Source organism: Lampetra fluviatilis, chromosome 50 (genome assembly GCF_964198595.1).
Source record: "Lampetra fluviatilis chromosome 50, kcLamFluv1.1, whole genome shotgun sequence".
In the NCBI taxonomy this organism is placed as follows: Eukaryota; Metazoa; Chordata; class Hyperoartia; order Petromyzontiformes; family Petromyzontidae; genus Lampetra; species Lampetra fluviatilis.
The window spans coordinates 3277799-3304170 of NC_136324.1; the positions used below are offsets into that span (position 1 = coordinate 3277799).

At 53.3% G+C, this 26372-nt stretch overlaps 1 protein-coding gene across 1 annotated transcript in view; it reads right to left on the reverse strand.

The window, feature by feature from the left end:
• Positions 1 to 26372, reverse strand: part of LOC144948543 (uncharacterized) — a 74746-nt gene that overhangs the window by 16787 nt on the left and 31587 nt on the right. The window contains exons 10-25 of the mRNA XM_078878113.1: positions 25487 to 25557; positions 24672 to 24798; positions 23331 to 23401; positions 22585 to 22711; positions 21218 to 21288; positions 19599 to 19725; positions 17981 to 18051; positions 17462 to 17588; positions 12548 to 12618; positions 10899 to 10987; positions 9544 to 9599; positions 7892 to 7928; positions 6666 to 6682; positions 5753 to 5940; positions 2394 to 2517; positions 1239 to 1303 (exon numbers count right to left, since the gene is read on the reverse strand). Coding sequence (XP_078734239.1) covers positions 1239 to 1303; positions 2394 to 2517; positions 5753 to 5940; positions 6666 to 6682; positions 7892 to 7928; positions 9544 to 9599; positions 10899 to 10987; positions 12548 to 12618; positions 17462 to 17588; positions 17981 to 18051; positions 19599 to 19725; positions 21218 to 21288; positions 22585 to 22711; positions 23331 to 23401; positions 24672 to 24798; positions 25487 to 25557 — 1439 coding nt within the window. The remainder of the gene's footprint in view (positions 1 to 1238; positions 1304 to 2393; positions 2518 to 5752; positions 5941 to 6665; positions 6683 to 7891; positions 7929 to 9543; positions 9600 to 10898; positions 10988 to 12547; positions 12619 to 17461; positions 17589 to 17980; positions 18052 to 19598; positions 19726 to 21217; positions 21289 to 22584; positions 22712 to 23330; positions 23402 to 24671; positions 24799 to 25486; positions 25558 to 26372) is intronic.

A 26372-nucleotide genomic window follows, 5' to 3' on the forward strand; every position in this document is an offset into this window, starting at 1 on the left:
GTCGCAGTGTTAGTAGCGGTGGTATAGGTGGTGGTAGGTTGTAGTGGTGGTAGTGGTGGTGGTGGTCGTGGTGGTGTTGGTGGTCGTGGTGGTCGTGCTGGTAGTAGTGTTGGTGGTGATGGTCGTGGTGGTAGTGGTAGGTGTGGTGGTGGTAGTGGTGGTGGTGGTGGTCGTGCTGGTAGTAGTGTTGGTGGTGATGGTCGTGGTGGTAGTGGTAGGTGTGGTGGTGGTGGTGGTCGTGGTGGTAGTAGTGTTGGTGGTGATGGTCGTGGTGGTAGTGGTAGGTGTGGTGGTGGTAGTGGTGGTGGTCGTGCTGGTAGTAGTGTTGGTGGTGATGGTCGTGGTGGTAGTGGTAGGTGTGGTGGTGGTAGTGGTGGTGGTGGTGGTGACGGTGGTGGCAGTGGTGGTAGTGGTGGTGGTGGTGGCAATGGTGGTGGTGGGGATGGTAGTGGTCGTGGTGATGGCGGTGATGGTGGTTGTGGTGGCGGTGGTGGTGGTCGATGTGATGGCAGTGGTGGTGACGATGATGGTGGTGGTGATGACGGTGGTGGTCGTGATGATGGTGATGACGGTGGTGGTGATGGTGGTGGTGGTAGTGGTGATGGTGATGGTGGTCGTGGTGGTCGTGGTGGCGGTAGTGGTGGTGTTGTTCTCAGTTTGTGTGTCGGTGTCGTCATCGTCAGAAGCATCAGAGGCAATTGTATTAGCAGCAGAAGATTCAGCCGAAGCTTATGATGATGAAGATTATAATCATAATCAGCAAAACTGCAGCAGCATCCTTGGCAGCAATAGCAGCATCAGAGGCATCATCATTATCAGCAGCATCTTTAGCGATAGTAATAGCAATTTCGTCATCTTCAATATCATCATCAGAAATCGTACTACCATTATAATAGTTATCATCACCATCCCCATCATTATAAGCAGCAGAAACAGTATTAGTGTTATTATTATCATCATCATCAGCAGCAGCAGCAGCACGATGATCTTTTTCTTCCTCGTGAAAATAAGCATCATCATCACGACACCACCAACACAATGATCACAATCATCATCATCAGCAGCATCACCACCATTATCATCACCACAATCAGCAGCACCACCACCACCACCTCCATTATCATGATCATCACAATCATCGTCAGCAGCATCACCACTAACTCCACCACCAATATCATCACCGCAAGCATCATGATCATCAGCAGTGAGTGGTTTGTGAGCGCTGAGTCGAGGCTCACGTGGAACATCACAGACGTCGGCGTCGATCGGCTGCCACGAGGAGGAGTACTCGTTCAAATTCGTGCTGAAAATGGCGACAGACCACGTGCGCGTTAATCACTTAACACGGGACGCGGTTACATTCACACGCCTGGCAAGTCCTCGTTTAACGTCTACACCCTGGCAAGTCCTCGTTTAACGTTCACACGCCTGGTAAGTCCTCGTTTAACGTTCACACGCCTGGCAAGTCCTCGTTTAACGTCCACACACCTGGCAAGTCCTCGTTTAACGTCCACACGCCTGGCAAGTCCTCGTTTAACGTCCACACGCCTGGCAAGTCCTCGTTTAACGTCCACACGCCTGGCGTGTCCTCGTTTAACAGTCAACCGCTCAGAAACCGCATTATAACGGCCATGTTTCCGCGTTATAATGGCATGCGGTAAAACGTAGCGCGTTCCGCGTTATAATGTAACGAGTTACGCGTTATGCAAAAAGTGTTCGCTCATGGAAGAACCGCGTCACAGCGAAAACTCGTGACGGCGTGAACAACCGCGTGGTAAGCGAGTTTTACCCTGGAACCGAATCTTCACACGCTTCACGGAGTTGGAGGGGGTTTGTTACGTCAACAAAACACGTTGACCTGACAAACCTCACTAATTGGCTGTGGCGGGTTGGTGGCGGGTTTCACGACACGTTCATATTTACACGCTCTCACCCACAAAAAAGCCCCCATCATGGATATTGGTCGCGAAAGCCTGCGTGGGAAACCGACGACGATGACGTTTACCATTTACTGGTAGGAACCCACTGGTTCCACCAGCCCACAGGGGATTATTGTGTCCGTCCATCCGTCGTGCAGGGAGGGGCTGGGTGGGGAGGGAGTGGCTGGCTGGGGAGGGAAGGGTGGGGAGGGGCTGGGTGGGGAGGGTGGGGTTGGTTGGGGGGTGGGAGGGGTGGGGCTGGGTGCGGAGGGGCTGGTCACCCCGTGGTGCCCTTATAAAACTCAACGTTTAACCTACTCACGCCGGCTTGTGCCCGCCCTCACAGTCGGGCATATGTGCGGAATACACCACGCCGCCGTTGACCCTGGCCATTGACCGAGCAACCCAACGTTCCTACCAGCTCCCTCCACAGGACAATGTGTTACCCGCGTGCAGGGCAAAGCGCGACCTCACCACTGTCGCGAGACGGTCTTGTCCTTGTTGATGGGGCACGCGATGACGGCGGTGCCACCGACGTTCACCGTGGGCCATTGGAACACCCCCTTGATGTTGACCAGAGTCTCGCCGAGGCAGTACACTGCGGGGCGACAAGCAGGCCGACGCGTCAGGGCGGGTGGGGGGGGATAGAGAGCGGTGAAAAACACCGCCGCTCACCGTGGGGGCAGCAACGCGCGGGCCGGCAACGCGAGCGCCACTTCGCTGTTGTAACGCTGTCGTGACGCTGTCGTGACGCTGTCGTGATGCTGTCTTCTTGTTGAGGGACTACTGCTGCTGCTGCGTAATCTTGCTGTGGTCTGCTCTCGCTGTTGTTTTTTGCTGCCTTGCCAAATCCTGATAAATCGGACTGATATTAGAAGCAGTTGATGAATGATGCTCGCTGACTTGCTTGCTGGCTATCGTTGTGCGCGTTTTGCGTCGTTTGTTGGTTGTAACTCGCTGACCCCGTGCCCATACTGGACACCTGTGGAAAGAGCTTCACAGCTCATAGGATTCCTCCTCCAGTCTAAAGGGGCGCCACGGTGGCTAGGAGATGTTAACTACCTCGCCTGGTATACAGGAGGACGTGGGTTCGATCCCGACCCCAACTCCTGTATATTTGGAATTTGCGCGTTGTCCCCGTGGTTGCGTGGATTTGTCTCCGGGTTCTCAGGTTTTTCCCTCTATATTTAGTATCGACGTCACACGTTCAGAGTATTTGGCTGCTATGCATTTCCACGTGATGATGATGATGATGGCAAGCCACTTTGTTGAGCTATCATTTGTGTGCGCCAGGTCGCTTCTGAAAACAAAGCTGTGTAGCTTAGTGGGGCTCGAGGGTTTAAATTGAGGATTCTGATTGTGATTCTCTTCCCCTGTGCAGTGCGCATGGTGGCGTTCGCCAAGGCATCTGCGTCTGTCCAGCCCCAGCGGTGTGAGCGGGTTCACCACAGTGAGTCGAGCGCCAGGTCAAGACAAAGACAAAGATCGCCCAGCCCCCTACCGCGTCGCCTTAACAGACTGTTGGGGCAAGTGCTGTTGGCGAGCAGCACCTATGAAGACCGGCACGACACACGAGGGGGTGGACGGCCAGCGCCACACCTGGCCGCCTTTGTCTCCCCAGTGGCGATGTCTACAGACTGCAGCAGGTACTCATTTGAAGCTGAGTCGACCTAGGGGAGGCACAGGACCGGAACCCGTTGGATATAATCGCCGCTAGTGTTGGTCGTGAGCGGGCATCGAACTCGGGCCGCCAGGTGCGTAGCGCGGCGTGCTAACTGCTACACTACCGCTCCAACCCCTTAGGTTACGCAACTTCTAAACCCGTTGGGCTGTGAGGTCGCAATCTCCTGGCTTGCCAGCGTGCGACGGAATTAAAAGCGAGGGTGGGTTCATTCCCATCTGTATTACATGTGTGGAAGGGGTATTGAGGGTTTCCCCGCTTTGCGCGTGTGGGTTTTGTCCGGGTGCCTCTGGTTTTCTTCCCGCGTGTCCAAACGCTCATGGACGGAATGGGCCAAAACATCCTCATACGGGGCCACGGGCCGCTTGGGAAAATTGTTGGCGCCAATTCCGGCTGCCCTTGCCGCTCGTCCACGATTGCTCCCGTGCCTCTAGATCTCGCGACAAACTGAGCGCGCGTTACAAATTTGCGCGCCGATCTATTCGGCCCAACACACCTGAACTAATCTATACAACTAAAACTTTTACTTGACCAGATAAGGCCCACTGAGCTAACTAGCTCGTTTTTCAGAAGAGACCTGTCCACAAATGATAGCTAAAAAAAGTGGCTTCTCACGTGGACATTTATAGCAGCCAAACTCTCTAAAAGCGTGATGTTGATTCTAGAAGTGAAGGAGGTGAAAACCGGAGGACCCAAAGAAAAATCCACTTCACCACGGGGAGAGAGAAACACGCGAACTCCAAATATACAGCAGCAGGCGTCAGGGTCGAGATCGAACCCATGAAACTCCTGCACACCAGGCGAGGTCGTCAACATCTCCTAGCCACCGTGATGATGATGAGAGAGAGAGACACGCAAACTCCAAATATACAGCAGCAGGCATCAGGGTCGGGATCGAACCCACGAAACTCCTGCACACCACGCGAGGTCGTCAACATCTCCTAGCCACCGTGATGATGATGAGAGAGAGAGACACGCAAACTCCAAATATACAGCAGCAGGCATCAGGGTCGGGATCGAACCCACAACCTCCTGCACACCAGGCGAGGTCGTCAACATCTCCTAGCCACCGTGATGATGATGAGAGAGAGAGAGAGACACGCAAACTCCAAATATACAGCAGCAGCAGGCGTCAGGGTCGGGATCGAACCCACAACCTCCTGCACACCAGGCGAGGTCGTCAACATCTCCTAGCTACCGTGATGATGATGAGAGAGAGACACGCATATTCCAAATATACAGCAGCAGCAGGCGTTAGGGTCGGGATCGAACCCACAACCTCCTGCACACCAGGCGAGGTCGTCAACATCTCCTAGCCACCGTGATGATGATGAGAGAGAGAGAGACACGCAAACTCCAAATATACAGCAGCAGCAGGCGTCAGGGTCGGGATCGAACCCACAACCTCCTGCACACCAGGCGAGGTCGTCAACATCTCCTAGCCACCGTGATGATGATGAGAGAGAGACACGCAAATTCCAAATATACAGCAGCAGCAGGCGTCAGGGTCGGGATCGAACCCACAACGTCCTGCACACCAGGCGAGGTCGTCAACATCTCTTAGCCACCGTGATGATGATGAGAGAGAGAGACACGCAAATTCCAAATATACAGCAGCAGCAGGCGTCAGGGTCGGGATCGAACCCACAACCTCCTGAACACCAGGTGAGGTCGTCAACATCTTGCCACATCATAGGAACCTCCTTTGCCAGTAGTAAAATATGATAATTGTTTTTTACCCTTTTATCTGGCAACAAAACTGACACCTTTTTAAATCCTTTATATTAAGTTCGCTTGCTTGCTTACGACCGTGCAAATCTTTCGGTCGTTTTTTAACCCACTTCCCGTGATCCAATCGAGCTGACATTTTCCACACAGACTCGTTGTGCGTGACAATTTATTTTCGTGAAAATGTTTCCCCAAAATTTTACACTTTTTAGGAATTTTTTTTTTATATTTAATTACCAATTGCTTAATGGTGGCAGGCAATCATCTGACCCATAGGTGGCAGCCATCTCAAGCCAGAGGACGAGAGGACTCTAGCTGCCACGCATATAAAGGATTTATAGTGAAAAACTTTGTTTTTACGGGTTAATTTATTTTTCTCTCGCCACATGTGAACACGATGAACGTCGCGGCGCGGGCGGCTTACTCGCGTTCCCCACAGAGGGTACGTCCAGCTGGATGGTGTTGACTCCGAGCGACTTCTCCAGCCGGGGCTTGAGGTTGACGATGGTGGAGCTGAGCTGGCTGCGGATTTCGCCGGAGATGTTGACAATGGCTGCGATGTCGTCGACGTTGCCCGCCCTCCGCATCTCCAGCATCATGGTCACCGTGAAGCTGGGAGCCGCCGCGTGGGGCAAGGGGCGAGACAAGAGAGGAGAATGAGGCGCATGCATCTCGCCGCGCGTGCATCCAGGGCCAGGATCATGACGCCGCTGTGGCCCTGAAGCCGTGACAAGCCTAAGAGGCCTCGATCTTTGGAATGCCTGTGTATTTCTGTCAATTGTAAAATGCTCATTTGAGGCTGAGTCGACCTAGGGGAGGCCCAGGAACATTTCAAATAACCTTCACTGGTGTTGGCCGTGAGCGGGAATCAAAGTCGGGTCGCCAGGTTTGTGTTGGAGATGGAATAATAAGAACTGGTGCCATCTGGCAATGGAATTGGAAGGTGGGATTGAACCATTGCCCTCTGGCAATGAAATAGGGAGATGGGATTGAACGAGTGCCCTCTGCCAATGAAATAAGGAGATGGGATTAAACGAGTGCCCTCTGCCAATGAAATAGGGAGGTGGAATTGAACCGGTGCCCTCTGCCAATGAAATAAGGAGATGGGATTAAACGAGTGCCCTCTGGCAATGGAATTGGGAGATGGAATTGAACCGGTGCTGCCCTCTGGATTGCGAGTCCAGCGGCGCGTCCCCGACTGCTGCACCACCACCACCACCGCGGGCGGCGGTAAGATTCGGGGCGAGCGCGCTGGTGAACGATTCCGCGGTGTCGCTCGCGGCCACGATTGCTCTGTTTGCGTGCGTCCCCCTCCCCCCCTCCCGCCGCCGGCTTACTTCCACAGCTCGCCCGTCTACGGAGAGAGACAGAGAGAAACACACGCGGGCAGCAGCCGTCAACGATGACCGATTGCGTTCGCGATGGGCTTGTTGGTTTGAAAACGGACGCGCCCAATGACACGTGCGACCTGGTGGGGCACAGCGAGGAGGCTCCCGATCGATCTGCCGGTTGCGTGTTTACAATTTCCTCTTGGAGGGATTTACTCGACCCCACCATATATTGTCATTCCTCTCGGGGGGGGGGGGGGGTGTCCATAAAATCCATAAAATAAGTACCACATTGTTGGGGAAGTCAATAGTGGTTTTCCGATTGGATAAACTTTTCCATCCCTGCCCGCCATGAGAATGTGGAATTTCCGCCACTGGCTCAGACCTGTAAATGGGAGATGGGCACTGATCTCAGTGCTCATTCGAGCAGGAAATCACTTTAAACTTTCTTTTGAGTTCATTTGAAAAATAGAGACCTTGAATATTAACGGGATCTGATCACCCACGATTACGTAACGGTAAGAGAGTTCAAAATACACGCATACATCAACAGCCAAGGTATAGTGTCATGCATATCCATGACCGTGTATGTCCAGGCGAGATGATGTGATCATTATTATCGTCAGCCATGCTCAAATGCACATTAGAGACGTCATAGGGACGTGTCAGAAATGAACCATGTGCTATTAAAAAATATTTTTTTTACTTTTAAGAGCACGGCATTATTGACGAGGAAGATGTCGAGTTTTGTTGTTTTTTATTGTTGTTTGTGCTTGTGCACCACTACGAATGCAGCAGCAGCAGCGTCATCAACAACATAACTGCTGGACATCTGCGGCAAAAAGAGCTTCATAGCGCATGGGATCCCTCCTCCTCCGGCGGTATAAACGGAAATTCTGACGAGTCTCTAAACTCATCTTCTTGGTTCTTTCGGTAAAGTCACGTAGAAGGGAAGTAATAAAATAATAAAAATAAAACATGATAAAATAATTCTCACGACGTTTCGGCCACAACGCAAGCAGCCGTCCTCAGGTGAGGACGGCTGCAGGTGAGGACGGCTGCTTGCGTTGTGGCCGAAACGTCGTGAGAATTATTTTATTATGTTTTATTTTTATTATTTTATTACTTCCCTTCTACGTGACTTTACCGAAAGAACCAAGACGATGAATCCCTGCAGTCACGAAAGCTTTAAATCGAAAAAGAGTCTCTAAACTCTCCAACGGTGCAAAACTTACCGCACGCCGCACTCGCACTTTTCCTTGTCTCGTCACGCTGAAAATAAAGGGAACATTTCGCTCGAATTAGACGGCGGTCGTGATCGCGCGAGAGGGCGCGCCTGCGCCATTCGCAAAGCGATCTCCCGCACTCACGGGCTTAGCAAACCATCGAGCACATCACCGATGAATGCTCCAATCCACGCACATCGTGGCGGTGTCGCTGAAATCCGCGCTGCGTCAACCACCTCATTTGACTGGACGAGGACAACCTTTGCATTCATCGTTTAAAAAAATAATAAAAACGGCTGCTTTTCACAATGGCATACGAAAGAAGAAGACGATGACGGGCTTAGCACGGAGGAATGCGCCGCCACGGTTTCGAGAGACAAGCACGTGGTCCTGTGCTCGTCTCTGGACGTTGCTGTGCCGTCGTTCCCAACGAACGAGACCCCCGGCTGCAGTCCAGCCAAGGGCTGCATCCAGGAGCGGCTGTCCCAGCGCCGGCCTGCGTGCGGGGCAAAGCCTCTGCCGCTAAGCGGGCGACGTTCGCTTCGTGGCTTTTCCCAAACGAAGCAATTTGTGTGTGTGTGTGTGTTTTTTTAGATGCGTCAAATCTGCGGACATACTCTACTCCCTTCGTCGATTAACTTCGCGGTTAAGACAGCCGCCAGTTTTGGGTGGGGGGGGGGGTGAGGCCGGGGTGGTGGGGGGGGGGCTCATACAGCGAACCTCTGAATTCCCCCCCCACACCCCTCCTCCCTCCTCATCCCTCGTCAGGTCAAACCAGGTAACAGGTACGCCTTCACCCGCAAAGACAAAGATCCCCCGTATAGCCTTCAACACGTCGGGGCAAGTGCTGTTAGCGAGTCACACATGTGAAGGCTGGCAACGGCACACGAGGGCGGTGGGTAGCCAAACACCACGCCCGGCCGCCTTTGTCTTCCCTATTGGCGACGTTTACACGCCACACCAGGTACTCATTTGAGTCGCGATCTAGGGGAGGCCCAGGACCGTTTCAGATAATCGTCACTGGGTGTTGGCCGTGAGCGGGAACCCAACTCTGGTCGCCGGGTTCGTAGTGCAGCGCGCTGACCGCTACACTGCCGCTTGTGCATTCACTCACTCACACACGCACGCACACACGCACACACACGCACATACGCACGCACGCACACACACGCACACACACACACGCATGCACACACGCACGCACACACGCACACGCACGCACACACCCACACACGCACGCACACACGCACGCACACACGCACACACGCACGCATGCACGGGCAGCCACACACATGCGTGCGAACAGAAGCGCGCACGCGAGGACACACCCTGCAGCTCCCATTGTCAGGTGACGTCGGGCGTGACTGGACGTTTCGTTTCTCATCGCTGGAATCTGACACCGTCTTAAGGTGACTCAGAGATCACGGGGACGGCGCATGGCCTGGCACAAGCGCCGTGGTCATGCAGAGCAGAGCCCGGAGTGCAACGCACAACGACGCAGCGCCCGACGAACACTTCACGGCGATGACACACCCCGCTGGCTCCGACGCGGTTATCGGGGCTTGACCAGCTGGAATGTGAAATTGTAGCCGTTGTCTCTGCATCTACATCAGCAGCCGTACGAAAGAATATGAAGAAGATGAAGATGAATCGGCACGCACCTGATGTACTTCAAGTCCACGGTGTAGTTGAGTGTCCCTTTCAGATCATTTTTCACCTGGAAACCGAACCATAAACTCGTTATAAAAAAACAGCCACAATCGAAAAGGATTTTTAGTTTTGATACAAGCTGATAATACTAATCCATTGAGTGAGCCGATGCCCCTGTCAGGCGATTTGAGTGCGCACATGCATTTATATAGACGTGCATCGAGACTAGACACAGGACATCATAGCAGCGAACGTCAAAGAGAGGGAGACGAGATCGTAGAGTCGAGCGAAATATAACGGCATGAATATCAAAAATAAACATAATTTTGCTCTTGAATTCAACAAATGCCATTGCTGAGTAACAAGCTAGCAAACACAGAGCACTGCTTATCCAAGTGGTAAAAGAAAAAGAGTTTAACGCGTTTCTTAAACCAAGCGAGGTTATTATTAATATAGCTTGGGGGACGAGGAGGGAGTAGAGATTATGTGGAGGTAATTCCACAGCGGAGCAGTGAGAGGGAAGATGTGGTGAGTGGGTGGGTGAGGGTGAGTGAGTGGGTGGGTGAGGGTGAGTGAGTGGGTGGGTGAGGGTGAGTGAGTGTGTGAGTGAGTGGGTGTGTGAGTGGGTGGTTGAGTGGGTGAGTGTGTTGTGACCTGCGGTGAGTGGGTGGGTGAGGGTGAGTGAGTGGGTGTGTGAGTGGGTGGTTGAGTGTGTTGTCGTGACCTGTGGTGAGTGGGTGTGTGAGTGGGTGTGTGAGTGGGTGTGTGAGTGGGTGGTTGAGTGGGTGAGTGTGTTGTGACCTGTGGTGAGTGCGTGGGTGAGTGGGCGAGGGTGAGTGAGCGAGTTAGTGAGTGTGTGAGTGGGTGGTTGAGTGGGTGGTTGAGTGGGTGAGTGTGTTGTCGTGACCTGTGGTGAGTGCGTGGGTGAGTGGGCGCGTTAGCGAGTTAATGAGTGAGTGAGTGGGTGAGTGAGTGGGTGGTTGAGTGGGTGATTGTGTTGTGACCTGTGGTGAGGGCGTGGGTGAGTGGGCGAGAGTGAGCGAATTAGTGAGTGAGTGAGTGCGTGAGTGAGTGGGTGACTATGTTACTGTGACCTGCAGTGTGGTGGTGATTGAACCCCATGTTGTGGATGAGACAAAACAGTCAGTGTCTGGTAGAGACACGGCTGGAGGATTCAACCCGTGAAGTTCACGGGAACGGTAACCATGGTAGCAGTGGTAGGGAACGGTAACCATGGTAGCAGTGATAGGGAACATGGTAGCAGTGATAGGGAATGGCAACCATGGTAGTAGTGACAGGGAATGGTAACCATGGTAGCAGCGGTAGAAAACGGTTACCATGGTAGCAGTGATAACAGCAAACTCACCCATGAGGTCACCTCGGTTTTGACCGTTTCCTCACTCAGTTGACTGTTGTTGGTCAAAAACGCCATCGTCACGTTCGAGTTGAAGAGCTCTTTACGTGATGGGGGCGAATAGGAGGAAAGAGGAGGGGGGGGGGTCGGGAAACCATGAGAGAGAACAAAACACAGTTTCCAGGCTCTCCGTTCATGGAAAAGCACAGTTTGTCTCTCCGTCCATCCAAGTCTCCCTTCGTGTGTCTCTCCATCTGTCTGGCCCTGGTTGTGGCGCTGCTGATTGCTGGGTTGGAATCCGCGAGTGACTAAACAGGGCCCTCAAGTGCAGCGACGTGGTGGTCTCGGCCCGGTCACCAATGACCGCGCAAAACAACCATCACGTAAAAAAAAGAAGAAGTGGACCTGCACTTAATTTGGCGAAACACCAGCCCTGGGAATATAGAACATTGCACTATGACTGTCACGTGACGGGCATCACTCTCAGGCGTGGCAGGGCGGCCGGGAAATCGCTGCCCCCCCCCCTTTCTCCGTGAACCAGGGGGGGTCATGATAATTGTTTTTTACCCTTTAATCTGGCAACAAAACTGACACCTTTTTTACGAGGAGTCATGTTTGCATAGACCACAATACCTGCAGTCATAATGTAAACAAAAAACACAACTCTGATAATGTATGCACTGTCCTTGAAGTTGATTGGTCCACACCCGAGACAGCTTTCCTTAGAGCCTAGTCTCACATGGGTTGGACCAGATGACGCCAAAAGGCGCACAAGGGGGGATCACTCGAAGGCATCTCAGTGGTAGCTCGGCGAGACCCGCCTCCGTTGGCCATTTACGAACGCGACGGGCCACGCCGCCCGCGTTCGGAGCGGGGGGGGGGGGTGCCGGAGGGAAGGGGAGAACGGTGGCGTGTTCTCCCCTTCAGCGAGCGTTCGCTGGGTGCTCGCTCTCGCTCTGTCTCTCTAACACCATCGTCGCGTTCGCCCTTTGAACGCGAGCGAGGCACCGACAAATTCTAACCCCTCGCGCAAAGGTCTCCAGCGACGCCGCTGCATCCCCCCCGCCCCCCCCCTGGGATCCAGGAGTTAATTCCGCCGCGAGCGCCGCACATCTAAGCCGCTGCATTCTTCTTGCCGAGGGGCGCGGCGAAACGGACCGACGCGTGTGTCGGTTTACACCGAGTTGAGCCGGGGGAAAGCGCTGGCCGCGGACCGGTTCGCCCACCCAACCCGGCCCGGCCCAGCCCGGCCCGGCCCGGCCCGGCTGTCCTGCGAGGCACCGGGACGTCAAGGATTTCCGTGCGAGACGAGTGCGGGCACGAATGGGTCGGCCGTCCGATTAGCGAGGTGCGGCGCGAAAGAAGTTGCACGCACAAATGCACCACACACACACACGCACACACAGACGCACCACACACACGCACCCACAGACACACGCACGTACAGACGCACCACACACACACGCACCCACAGACACACACATGCACACATGCACGCACCACGCACGCACGCACGCACCCACACACACACACCCACACACACGCACGCACAGACGCACCACACACGCAAGCACCCACACACACGCACGCACACACTCAACACACACGCACCACACACACACGCACGCGCAACGCACGCACCACGCGAGCGCTCGTCTCACCGAAGAGTTCGACGCAGTCGCCGAGGTCGGGTTCCTGCCACTCGGCGTCCGTGGTGTAGTGCGGCCGGTGGCTGTGGGTCGGAGCAAAAAAGGGTCGGGGGGGCAACACGTGGTGAGGGCGCAGCCACGTGACCGCTCGATCGCGCCTGCCTCCACTACAGTGAGCCACCGGAGGGGTCGTTTGGCCTACTCTTACAAGTTGGTCAGAAGCGTGTCGGAGTAGGTGGACGTACCCACCGCAACTTTGTCCCACCGCTCGCGACATGCCGATCTCTGTGGCATTTATATTTCCTAACTTCGTGCGTGGCGCACACTGAGATCCCCGGATGAATTGTGCCTTCTAAATGTAAAATGAAACTGGTAGAAATCTCCTGGTTACACCAGCCCACAGGGGATTATTGTGTCCGTCGTGCAGGGAGGGACTGGGTGGGGAGGGAGGGGCTGGGTGGGGAGGGGAGGGGCTGGGTGGGGAGGGTGGGGCTGGGTGGGGAGGGGAGGGTGGGAAGGGGCTGGGTGGGGAGGGTGGGGAGGAGAGGGTGGGGAGGGTGGGGCTGGGTGGGGAGGGGCTGGTCACCCCATGGTGCCCTTATAAAACTCAACGTTTAACCTACTCACGCCGGCTTGTGCCGCCCTCACAGTCGGCTATATTTGCGGAATACACCACGCCGCCGTTGACCCTGGCCATTGACCGAGCAACCCAACGTTCCTACCAGCTCCCTCCGCAGGAATGTGTTTAATGTTGTTATTATGATTAGTATCGACTAACTGCGGGGGTACCCGTTGATGCTGCTGAGTGGGCAGAGGCAGGAGAGGAGAGTGTTGGATTTAAGAAACTTGCCACATTATTTCACCGGCCGCACAACTCCAGTCCAAAGTCACATTATCCACCCTGACCATTTAACCGCCCACCACCCAGTGCGGTACATATGCACGTGGTTTCAACAGTGAATTTTCTCTAGATGTGGACATATCAGAAACTAAGCTAGAAATTATTTTTTTATTTCTTGATTTGAAGCTTTCGTAACTGCAGCAATTCATACTCTTTGGTTCTTTCGGTAAAGTCACGTAGATAGGGGAATAAATAATAGATCACGACGTTTCGATCGCAACAACAAGCAATCGTTTTGAGGTGAGAGAGAGAAGCATGCCTTTGTGACGACGCATTATATAGATCCGAGAGGTGGGAGGGGGGGAAGAGGAGGCCATAACGGGCGAGAGGGTGGGGGTGAAAGAGAGAAAAATGGAAAAGGAAGTTTAGATATTTATTTCACCAGGTAAGGCCGACTGAGCTATTAGCCGTTTTCCAGAAGCGACCTGGCCACAAATGATAGCTCAAAAAGGTGGCTCATCACGTGAAAATGTCTAGCAACCAAATACTCTAAGCGCGCGTTTCTAAATGTGGAGGGAAAAACCGGAGGACCCGGAGAAGAATCCACCCCGGGGAAAGAGAGACACCGCAAACTCCAAATATACAGCAGCAGCAGGCGTCAGGGTCAGGATCGATCCCACGCCCTTCCTGCGTACCAGTCGAGGTAGTTAACATCTCCTAGCCACCGTGGCGCACCTCAGTCCCGAGCGAGATCATCGGCAATGGAGAACAACGCTGGCACCGCATTGCTTGCGGCGAAATCACCCGGAATGCGTGCGATCTCATCAGAGCCTGGGAGCTAAAGCTTGGGTTGAGTCTGAAGAGTACTGGGACGAGAGGCTGCCCTGGGAAGGCCTGGCGTTATTGGCTTCAATCTTCAAGGCGGCCAAGGAGATGGCAGCTGAGCTATGGATCCTTGAATTAATCTGTGCGGAGATCGCAGTGATAGCCCCCCCCCCCCCCACGTATTTCGTGAGATTTCCCCAGGTCGTCCGGTTTCCTCGCACAAGCCAATGGCTCATTAAATGTAATTGGCCAAAAATGTTCAGTGCAGGACCCTCCTTTAAAAAGTTCCTTGACATTCAGTAAAACGGCTTAATCAATATCATAAACAATGTTATCGATGGATTTAATCCTACAGATAGACTTGCCCTGCCGCTCCGCCAGCCATAGGAATGTGGAATTTCCACCCTGGCTCAGATCTGTAAACGGGAGAATAATGCCGATGCCTCAGTGCTCATTCGAGCAGGAACTCACTCGCGAATTGCTGACATATCCACGTCCGTTGAAGACGGCAGCAATGTCATCGCTCCACAAAATCGAACAATTTGGGCCTCATTCGCGCGCCGGTTTGTCGCTGTCGATTTTTTGAGCAGCAGGCACGAGCGGGGGAATCCGCTTCATAGTCTGCGATTGCAAACAAAACGCCACGGGCTGGACGAGACTTTGCAAAGATGTCGTTCTACCCCCCCCACCCGTGTTTTCACCGCGAAAAAAAAACCAAATGAAATGTTTATGGCTGTTCAAAAAAACAAACGTGATCCCAGTGTTAAGATTCGCTCGGCCGGCCATGTTATATTTATACATTTTTATGTTCACCCCCCTCCCAAGGCCAACGTCGCGTGAGCCATCTGCGTGTTCGGACAGATAAGGTGTTGCTCACTGGGAATAATCATTTTTCGACGGTAATCTCTCCACACTTTTAAGGCAAATACGCGTGTTGGGGTGGGGGGGGGGCGCGCTTGACTGGATTTTGACAGCTCGGGGGGGGGGGGTGGGGGAGAAGAGAGGACACGCGAGAAATGCGAGGAGCGGCCCCGACGTTTGTTTAATCTCGTGTGTCCGTATGACAGGATACGGTTCACGTCGGAGCGTGCACGCCGACGGAAGCGTATTTCATTTCAATTTCATCGGGATCCGCAGAGTGCCCGTCGGCTATGCAATGCATAACAGGACATCGCCTCCCCCACCACGCCCACCCCCCGCCCCCCTCCCTCTACACCCCCCCCCGCCGCCCATCCACCATTTCTCACCACCCCCCCCCCCCCCTTAAAAATGTGGGCTTTGGTTCCCGCGCAGGATGGTTTCTTCGCAAATATTTTTTGGGAACCGATTTCAGCGATTGTTAGCACGGCCCCCGAATTGGTCGTCTTAGCAGGCGGGCAAAAGCGAGCGAGGCCGCGTCTCCCTTCGTGAAGATCGTCGGAGGAAAACAGGATGATAATAAGTATAACCCGTAAAAACAAAGTTTTTCACTATAAATCCTTTATATGCGTGGCAGCGAACTTAATATAAAGGATTTAATTAAAAAAATATTCGCCTGTGGAGGACACGGGGATCGATCCCGCGACCTTTGGCATGGGAAGCGAGGGCGCTACCAACTGCGCTACTCCGCCACGGCCTGTGGAAGGGTTACGCTCTGGGCTCTCATACTGTGACGTTCAGCCAAAGCGATGAATGAGTTCTATTTGAATATATGTAAAATAATTTTTTTTTGCCTAAAAAGTGTAAAATTTGGGGAATTTTTTCCCGAACATTAATTGTCTGGCACAACGAGTGTGTTTGGAAAATTTCAGCTCGATTGGATCACGGGAAGTGGGTTAAAAAACGACCGAAAGATTTGCACGGTCGTAAGGAAGCAAGCAAGCACGCAAGCACGCAAGCAAGCAAGCACGCAAGCAAGCAAGCAAGCATGCGAACTTAATATAAAGGATTTAAAAATACGAGAGCTCCCTTTTTGCGAAGTTAGAATGAAGCCGATAAAGAACATCTTCTTGGTTCTTTTGGTAAAGTCACGTAGAAGGGAAATAATAAAATAATAAAACTAAAACATAATAAAATAATTCTTACGATGTTTCGGCCACAACGCAAGCAGCCATCCTCAGGTGAAGACCAGGTCTGTCGGGGACACATTCAGACGCTGTCTCCCCGACAGACCTGGTCTTCACCTGGAGACGGCTGCTTGCGTTGTGGCCGAAACGTCGTGAGAATTATTGTATTATGTTTTATTTGTATTATTTTATTATTTCCCTTCTACGTGACTTTACCGAAAGAACCAAGAAGATGAATCCCTGCAGTCACGAAAGCTTTAAACCGACAAAGAACAATTCCGTCGGTTTATTCTCCAACATCATCACCGACCTGTGAACGTGCGGCGGCAGGCTTCTGCGACAACTCGTTTGTAAACGTGCTCCGAGGTTATTGTTGCTGCTTGTAAATGTCCACGTGATGAGACACTTTTGTTGAGCGGCTATCATCTGTCCTAGCTAAGTCGCTTCTGAAAAATTAAGTTGAATTCTTCAGTGGCCTTTGCCTGGTATAGAATGGGGATGATTTCGTGTTGTATTTGTGCGTGTTTGGGTGATCTTTACCTTTCCTGTACTGTGCACTCCCATACCCGTCAACCCCTTATCAGTGCCCCCTACCTTATTACAGACCAAATTCAGCCCTTATTGGCCACCCCGTGCCCTTATAAATCTCAGCGTTCATCCTACAAAGTCCCGTCGCAAGGGAGAAACACAAACAAATAGATGAAAAACACTTTTTTTTGCCCGTATTGAAACGACTGTACGCGTATGGACCTGAAAACTCAATTTCCCTGCACAAAAATACGCGGTAAGCCGTATGGGTTGCCAGCCATGCACTCCTATCACGTGGTTTGTTTTGTATATTGTTGTAACGTGTTTACCTCGTGCCCCTACTGGTCACCTGTGAAAAAGAGCTTCATAGGCTCATCGGATTCTTCCAGCACGAATATTCTCATTCTGTATTATTATGATGATTATTTTTGTCGTAATGATCGGACGGCACTTTAAAATCCGCCAAACTCGTGAATCGCACGCGTGGAGAGTCCCACACGGTGGGATCAGAGGGAGAGAGAGATCCTAACTTCCTGGCATGGCGACGCAGGGGATCGCCACTGACAGAGAGAGAGAGAGAAGAGCTTTCTCGTTATCTCGACGAAAATATCACACGAACAAACGAAAACGAACTCGACCAGGACGATCGGTGCCGGGCACAAAAAAACCCCGCAAAGCGGCGCTCACCAGGCGCGCGTGGCGTTCTTTTCGGGGTTCTGCCGGCACGGCAGGGACGTGTCGAACGACTGCGGCGTCGACGGCCACGCGTACGACCCCTTCTTGTCGCTCAGCGTCGTCTCGTTGGGGCACGAAGCTGCACAACAGGCAAAAGATCCCACACCCGCGGCGTAGCCTTCAACAGACTGTCGGGGCAAAGTGCCGTCAGCGAGCGGCACCTACGAAGGCCGGCACGGCACATGAGGTTGCGCGTGTGGCCAACATCTCTCCCTAGTGGCGATGTGAACGTGTAGCACGAGGTCGTCGCTTGAGGTTGAGTCGACCCCTAGGGGATGCCCGGGACCGGTTCAGATGCTCGTCATCCGATGACGGCTGCGAGCAGGAGTCGAACTCACCGACTGACGCTCGCCAAGGCCGGCGTTGTATGACAAAATAAAGAAAGGTACGTGGGTAATTAAGTTATTTTCCAGGACGTAGCTCAAAAGATTTCCCCGCAATGGCCGTGGGTAGCCCTGGCAGTGGATGTACCTGTAACGATGTTGCAGTTGCTGACATTGGCCTCTGCCCATCGAGCCACAATCTCGTATGGTTCCCGATCGCTGTCCAACACGAGAGAGAGAGAGAGACGGAATTAACTAAACATGCGGCAGTCACGTAACACTCGTTCCCCCCATGCTCAACGAAGCACACTGCAGATCCCACGGCACAGTTTACAAGTGTCGCGTTACCCAGTGCGCCACGCGAGCCGGGAATGTGTGAACGATTTTAATAATCGCCGGGACCCATATCTTTACGGGAGAGAGGTCCTCGCCCATAAACATCTGCCATGACGAATACGAATAGGTGTTACCCTTTCTGGCAAACAAAACGGTCGTGTTAAGATGTTCAACCACCAAATAAAAACCTTTTGCAAGGCATCACGTCCGCATTAACCACACGTACTTGCGGTGAACATGTAAACAAACTCCGATAATAAATATATGGCATTGTCATTGAAATTGATTGGACTACAGCAGAGACAGCCTTCTTTAGGGCCTAGTCTCTCACCAGTGTGAGACCAGGGAACGCCAAAAGGCGAACGTCTGGCAGTTCACCAGCACCGATTCGAGCGAGCCCGACTCTGCTGACGAGACACTGGGATGTCGAAAGCAGTACCGGCGGATTTTTCTATTTTTCTCGCGCCAAATCGCCGTTGCTGGGATTCTGCACTCCCAGAAGGGACGTTGGGAGCAAGGCCTTGCGCGAAATATATTCGAGTCATCGCTGGCTCTGCCCCGCGGGACTCGATCTACTCTTGCACTCGGAGTTAAAAAGCAGAATGAGGGATAGACAAAACGTGTCTCAGAGCACATGCAAAAGTAGCATGAAGATGATGATGATGACGGATGATTTGCAGAACATAATAATGAATCCAGCCGGCCGGTGGGCCGTAGCTCCAGCGAGCAATCAGAGCCACGTGATCGTTGAGCCATAAAAAATAATCGGAATTAGAACATGAAGTTATACCTGGCCACAAATACTCGCTCAACGAAGTGGCTTATCATCAAGGTGGAACATTTATAGCAGCCAAATACCGAGAACGCACGTCAGAAAAATCCACGCGACCACGGGGTGAGAGAGAGAGAGAAAGAAAACACCGCAAACTCCAAATATACAGCAGGCGTCAAGGTCGGGATCGAACCCACGACCTCCTGTATACCAGGCGAGGTAGTTAACATCTCCTAGCCACCGTGATGATGATGAGAGAGAGACACGCAAACTCCAAATATACAGCAGCAGGCGTCAGGGTCGGGATCGAACCCACAACCTCCTGCACACCAGGCGAGGTCGTCAACATCTCCTAACCACCGTGATGATGAGAATGAGAGAGACACGCAAACTCCAAATATACAGCAGCAGGCGTCAGGGTCGGGATCGAACCCACGACCTCCTGCGTACCAGGCGAGGGAGTTAACATCCCACCACCGTATCTCTGGGACCTTGGATTCAGCCATCGACTCAATGGGTTGTATTCATCTCCAAGGTTAAATAGAAGGACGCAAAAATCAACGCTCATCGGCCGCGATCGTTCCGCTGCTGGATGAAGGGCACCGTTCCTTTTCGCAGCGACTCGTCGCACCCGGTGGAAACCGCGCGGACCACGTACCATCGCATCGTGGCGTTACTCTCGGGGTTCTGCATGCACGGTACGGATGCCGACTGGCCAGCTTGCGTCGACGGCCACTCGTACTCCCCTCTGTCCACGATGACCGCTGTGATCCACCGACAGAACACTGCAAAGACAAACAAAGACGTAGATCTGCCGTGTAGCCTTAGTAGACTGTTGGGGCAAGTGTTGTAAGCGAGCAACTATGATGGCCGGCATGGCACACGAGGGGGTGGGTGGCCAGCACCACGCCCGACCGCCTTTGTCTCCCCAGTGGCGACGTTTACACACCACACCGGGTACTAACTTTAGGATGAGTCGATCTAGGAGAGGCACAGGACCAGTTCGGATATTTGTCACCGCTGTTGGCCACGAGCGGGAATCGGAATTCGAACTCAGGCCACTGGGTTTGTAGTGCAGGCGCATGGACGCGTGAGCGAGTGAGCGAGCGAGCGAGTGCACACACGCGTGAGCTAGCGAGCGAGTGCGCACACGCGTGAGCTAGCGAGCGAGTGCGCACACGCGTGAGCTAGCGAGCGAGTGCACACACGCGTGAGCTAGCGAGCGAGTGCGCACACGCGTGAGCTAGTGAGCGAGTGCGCACACGCGTGAGCTAGCGTGCGAGTGCACACACGCGTGAGCGAGTGAGCGAGTGCGCACACACGTGAGCTAGCGAGCGAGTGCGCACACGCGTGAGCTAGCGTGCGAGTGCACACACGCGTGAGCTAGCGAGCGAGTGCGCGCACGCGTGAGCTAGCGAGCGAGTGCGCACACGCGTGAGCTAGCGAGCGAGTGCGCACACGCGTGAGCTAGCGAGCGAGTGAGCACACGCGTGAGCTAGTGAGCGAGTGCGCACACACGTGAGCTAGCGAGCGAGTGCGCACACGCGTGAGCTAGCGAGCGAGTGCGCACACGCGTGAGCTAGCGAGCGAGTGAGCACACGCGTGAGCTAGCGAGCGAGTGCGCACACGCGTGAGCTAGCGAGCGAGTGCGCACACGCGTGAGCTAGTGAGCGAGTGCACACACGCGTGAGCCAGCGAGCGCGTACAGACGCGCCCACGTAGAGAGAGTGGCGTTCAGATAAACACGACACGGATGAACGCAAGCGGGGCAGGCTTTGCGCGCACTGACACCTGATCCCCATCCCCCCAACTCCCCCCCCCCAACTCCCACACCCCCCCCCCCCCCCGTTTCCAGAGGAAACTTTTTACCAAACTATTTTTCCAAGTGCTGTTTAACCCTCGCCAACGTTTCCACTGCCCACCGGTGCACGGCAGAGAGGGATAAAGGTGCAGCCCTGCAACTGCTTGCTCGCGACACCGCTGGTGGACAGGTCTCACACCAGCCGGGAGCTCTAGAGTGCCGTCCCTAGACGGGATTTGGGGTTTTGCCTTCCACGCCGGAAAGACGTCTCGTAGGAGGGAGTACGTACACCTGCACCGGTAAACCCGTTTACATCGCTGAGTGGGATTTATGAAGCGGGGGGAGGGGGTGGAGGTGATGGGGGGGGAGGGGTGATGGGGGGGTGATGGGGGGGGGGTGATGGGGGGGGGGCAGTCTGTACATCGTGCCCACTTCGACGCGCCGGCTCGGACCGCGACCACGACTCAAACTCTCACCCTGAATGTCCTCGCAGGCGCTGACATCCGCATCCAGCCACTGGGCACTGACACCAAACGGCATCAGCTCGCTGTTGCAAACATCAACAACAAACAACGACGCGATCAAAATCGGCTTGGGGGAGGCGTTCATCCAGCAGTGGATTGTGTACGCATGCTGAGTTTATTTTACATCGTCTTTCACCGACTGGGGGGGAAGGACAAGAAACTAAACACAAAAAGCAGTTCTAAAAAATTGAGTTTTCAATTGAGATTTAAAGTGCAGAGCTCCCGTGGCTTCCTAATATCGGAAGGCAGAACGTTCCAGACGGCCGCAAGAAGCACATCTGAAAGCATGCGACGCGGTGACCATTTTTGTTCGATGGCCACCCAAAAGCCGCTGCTGCAAGGGATGATGATGATGATGATGCTGCTGATGATGATGATGCTGCTGCTGATGAATTTTGACCATGGCTGATGATGCTGATGAATTAACTGGGAGAAGCGTCCCCAATGAGCATGAAGGCATCGTGGAAGGCGCCACGGTGGCTAGGCGATGTTAACTCTCTCGCCTGGTAAGCAGGAGGTTGTGGGTTCGATGCCGAACCTGACGCCTGCTGTATTTTGGAGTTTCCATGTCTCTCTCCCCGTGGTCGCGTGGATTTGTCTCCGGGTCCCCCAGTTTTTTCCCCCTCCATATTTAGAATCAACATCACGCGTTCAGAGTCTTTGGCGAAAATACATTTCCACGTGAAGATAAGCCACTGAAGTTGAGCTCGTCATCTGTGATCGCCAGGTCGCTTCTGGACACAAGAGCTCCATGGTGAAGCTCAGAGGGCCTTTCCCGGTAAAAATAGTTTATAGGGGTTTCCTTTTGCTTTCATATTAGCAAAACGCGAGCCCGATACAGCACACAAGCGGGTGTCGTAATTCACGGACGATAACCCCCGACGCGACTGAACCGTATGGAGGCAGCGGGAGGTAAAAGGTGGTGGGGGGAATAGGGACAGAGGTAACGGACGGAGGGAGAAGTATAAACAACCGAGTGAGGCAAAGCTGGTGTAGTAGGGTGGGTGGAGGGGGAAGAAGGGGGGGGGGTAGTTTAACACGTAGGCTTTCGCGTCCAATATTATTCATAATAAACGTCTTTGGGTTAGATCGCGTTATTATTTATAAATGTGTCGTAACCCTCCACCACCCGACACAGCCAATCAGTAAAAAAAGTGTCACGTTGACAAAAGACAAATAGTTCACTGCTTTAGCCCACCGGTGTGTTGAATAGGGAATCCACAACATTTACAATGTTTGAGTACGACGTTTCGCTGGCAATTACATCCAGCATCATCGGATAGCTTAGTTCTAGAGTTGGGGCTGCGATCGTCACTGACCAGGTGCGCGTGGCCGTCTGGTTGGGGTTCTGAGCACAGGGCACGGAGGCGTTGAACGGCGACCGCGTCTGGGGCCAGCTGTAAATGCCTTTGTCGCGCGTCGCGTTCACCTCTTCCCGGCAGACGGCTGCAGACAGACACACAGACACACACACACAAGCAAAGATAAAGATCACCTGTATAGCCTTAAACAGATTGTTGGGGCAAGTGCTGTTAATGAGCACCTATGAAGGCCGGCACGGCACACGAGGGGCTGGGTGGCCAGCACCACGCCAGGCCGCCTTTGTCTCCCCAGTGGTGATGTTTACACATCACACCAGGTACTCATTTCAGGCTGAGTCGACCTAGGGGAGGCCCAGGACCGGTTGAAATAATCGTAGCTGGTGTTGGCTGTGAGCGGCAATTGAACCCGGGTCGCCAGGTACGTAGCGCAGCGCGCTAACCGCTACACTACCACTCCCCACACGCAGACACACACAGACACACACACAGACACACACACACACAGACATACACACACAGACACACACGCACGTGCGTCAAAGCGTACACAGGTGTACAACAAAGACAACCCCCCCCCCCCACCTCGTATAGCCTGAACAGACTGTTGGGCTTAGTGCTGTTCGCGAGCAGGAGCTGTGAAGGCTGCTCGCAAACAGGCTTCCGAGGGGGTGATGGGGGGGGGGGCAGTCTGTGCACCGTGCCCACCTCGACGCTCCGGCTCAGACCGCGACTCGAACTCTTACCCTCAATGTCCTCGCAGGCGCTCACGTCCGGATCCAGCCAACGGGCACTGACACCAAACGGCGTCAGCTCGCTGTCGCAAACATCAACAACAAACAACATCAACATCGGCTTGGGGGAGGCCTTCATCCAGCAGTGGATGGTGTACGTGTGTATGTTGAACTTCGCTGGTATCTTACGTAGCTAACCGTGTGAATTGGAGGTGCGGGGGAAGGACAACAGACTAAACACAAAAAGCAGTTCTAAAGAAATGAGTTGTCAATTTAGATTTAAAAGCGCAGAGCTCAAGTGGTTTGCTAACATCGGAAGGAAGAGCGTTCCAGAGGGCGGAAGAAGGGCATCTGAAAGCGCGCGATGCGGTGACATCATTTGTTCAATTGCCAGCCAAACGCCACTGTTGCGAGGGATGATGATGCTGATGAATTTTGACCATGGCTGATGATGCTCATGAATTCACAAACTGCGAGCGCATCTCCAGTGGGTGTGGAGACATCGTGGAGGGTGCCACGGTGGTAAGATGTTAACTACCTCGCCTGGCCTACAGGAGGTCGTGGGTTCAATCACGACCCTGATGTCTGCTGTATTTTTGGAGTTTGCATGTCTCTCTCCCCGTGGCCATGTGGATTGTCTCTGGGTCCTCCAGTTCCGCTCCCTCCATATTTATAATACACGTGCGTTCAGAGTATTTGGCCGCTATAAATTTCCACATGATGATAAGCGACTGAGTTGAGCTCGTCATTTGTGATAGCCAGGTCACTTCTGGAAAAAGAGCTGTATGGTACAGCTCAGCGGCCCTTTCGCGATAAAATGTAAATCGTTTGTAGAGGTTTTTTCTTTCATATTAACAAAACGCGAGCCCAATACAGCACACAAGTGGGTGTCGTAATTCACGGACGATAACCCCTCGATGTGACTGAACCGTATGGAGGAGGCGGGAGGTAAAAGGTGGTGGGGGGAGGGGGGGTGAGTGCCCTTCACCAACCAAGCCAGGGACGCCAAGTCGGGGAGAAGGTGGACGGTCGAATAGAGATGGAGGTCACGGAGGGAGGGGGGAAGGAAAACCAACCGAGTGAGGCAAAGCTGGTGTAGTCGGGTGGGTGGAGGGGGAAGAGGGGGGGTACTCTTTGGTTCTTTCGGTAAAGTCACGTAGGTAGAAATAAAATAAAATCACGACGTTTCGATCGCAAAACACAAGCAATCCTCATCAGGTGGTTGTTCCACCTGATGAAAATTGCTGGTGTTGCGATCAAAGAGTATGCATTCCTGCAGTCACGAAAGCTTCAAATCAAGAGGGGGGGGGGGGATAAGTTTAGTGCTAGAGATGGGGCCATTTCGTCACTGACCAGGTGCGCGTGGCCGTCTGGTTGGGGTTCTGAGCGCAGGGCACGGAGGCGTTGAACGGCGACGGCGTCTGGGGCCAGCTGTAGATGCCTTTGCTGCGCGTTGCGTTCACCTCGCCCTGGCAGACGGCTGCTCGAGGAACACACGCACGGACACAGACAGACACACACACAGACACACACATTTACAAAGATAAAGATCACCCGTATAGCCTTAACAGATTGTTGGGGCAAGTGCTGTTAGCGAGCACCTATGAAGGCCGGAACGGTACACGAGGGGGTGGGTGGCCAGTACCACGCCCGGCCGCCTTTGTCTCCCCAGTGGCGATGTTTACACGTCACACCAGGTACTCATTTGAGGCTGAGTCGACATAGGGGAGGCCCAGGACCGGTTCAAATAATCGTAGCTGGTGTTGGCTGTGAGCGGGAATTAAACCTGAGTCGCCAGGTTCGTAGCGCAGCGCGCTAACCGCTACACTACCGCTCCCCACACACATATATACACACACACACAGACACACACAGACACACACACACAGACAGACATGCATACAGACAGACATGCACAGACACACACACACACACAGACAGACATACATGCACGTGCGTCAAAACGTACACGGGTGTACAACAAAGACAAAGATCCCCCCCCACTCGTATAGCCTGAACAGACTGTTGGGCTAAGTGCTGTTCGCAAGCAGGACCTGTGAAGGCTGCTCGCAAACAGGCTTCCGAGGCGGTGATGATGATGGGGGGGGGCAGTCTGTGCACCGTGCCCACCTCGACGCTCCGGCCCGGACCGCGACTCGAACTCTTACCCTCAATGTCCTCGCAGGCGCTCACGTCCGGATCCAGCCAACGGGCACTGGCAGCAAACGGCTCCCGCTCGCTGTCGCAAACATCAACAACAAACAACATCAACATCGGCTTCGGGAAGGGGCCTTCATCCAGCAGTGGATTAAGTACGTGTGTTTCAGTGGCGGCTCCTGCAAAATCTCTCAGGGGGGGCAAATGTCTGGATGATTGATAAGGATAAGGTCCACCCATGGAATGGATAAATTAACAGCTTAAGCATGTAAAGGCAACTTCACTTCTTTAATATTAATGAAAAATAAAGTGACTCTTACAATACATCTTCTTTGTTTCTATATTCACTATTATTACAATCCACTCAGTTTCTTTTATTAAAGATTCCACTAGGTGGCGACAAATTATATTGTTGGATGAAACGTGCTTACGTATAATGACGTAAGCACGTTAGTGCGAGCCCTCCCGGAAGCCATAGAGAATGCATTGCAGCGCCCGCCCTTCGAAAAAAAACATCTTTGAATGTAAGTCTATGGGGCCACTCGGGGCGATTCTCAGCCGGAGTGAAATCGCCCAAAAAGAGGCGGTACTCCACAGAACGTGACATGACGCTGATTGGACTATATCCAGAGGCACAGTAACGGCTGAGATTGGTGGTGCGTCGCCCAATCGCCCTAATGAAGAAACCGCCCCTGGTGTGTTTGTACTTTGGACTTGTTTGGCATCTGTCGTAGCCAACCGTGCTCATCGGAGGTGCGGGGGAAGGGCAACAGACTGAACACAAAAAGCAGTTCTAAAGAAGCGCGTTTTAAATTTAGATTTAAAAGTGCATAACTCCATTTGCTTCCTAATATCAGGAAGAGTGTTCCAGACGGCCGCAGAAGCGCATCTGAAAGC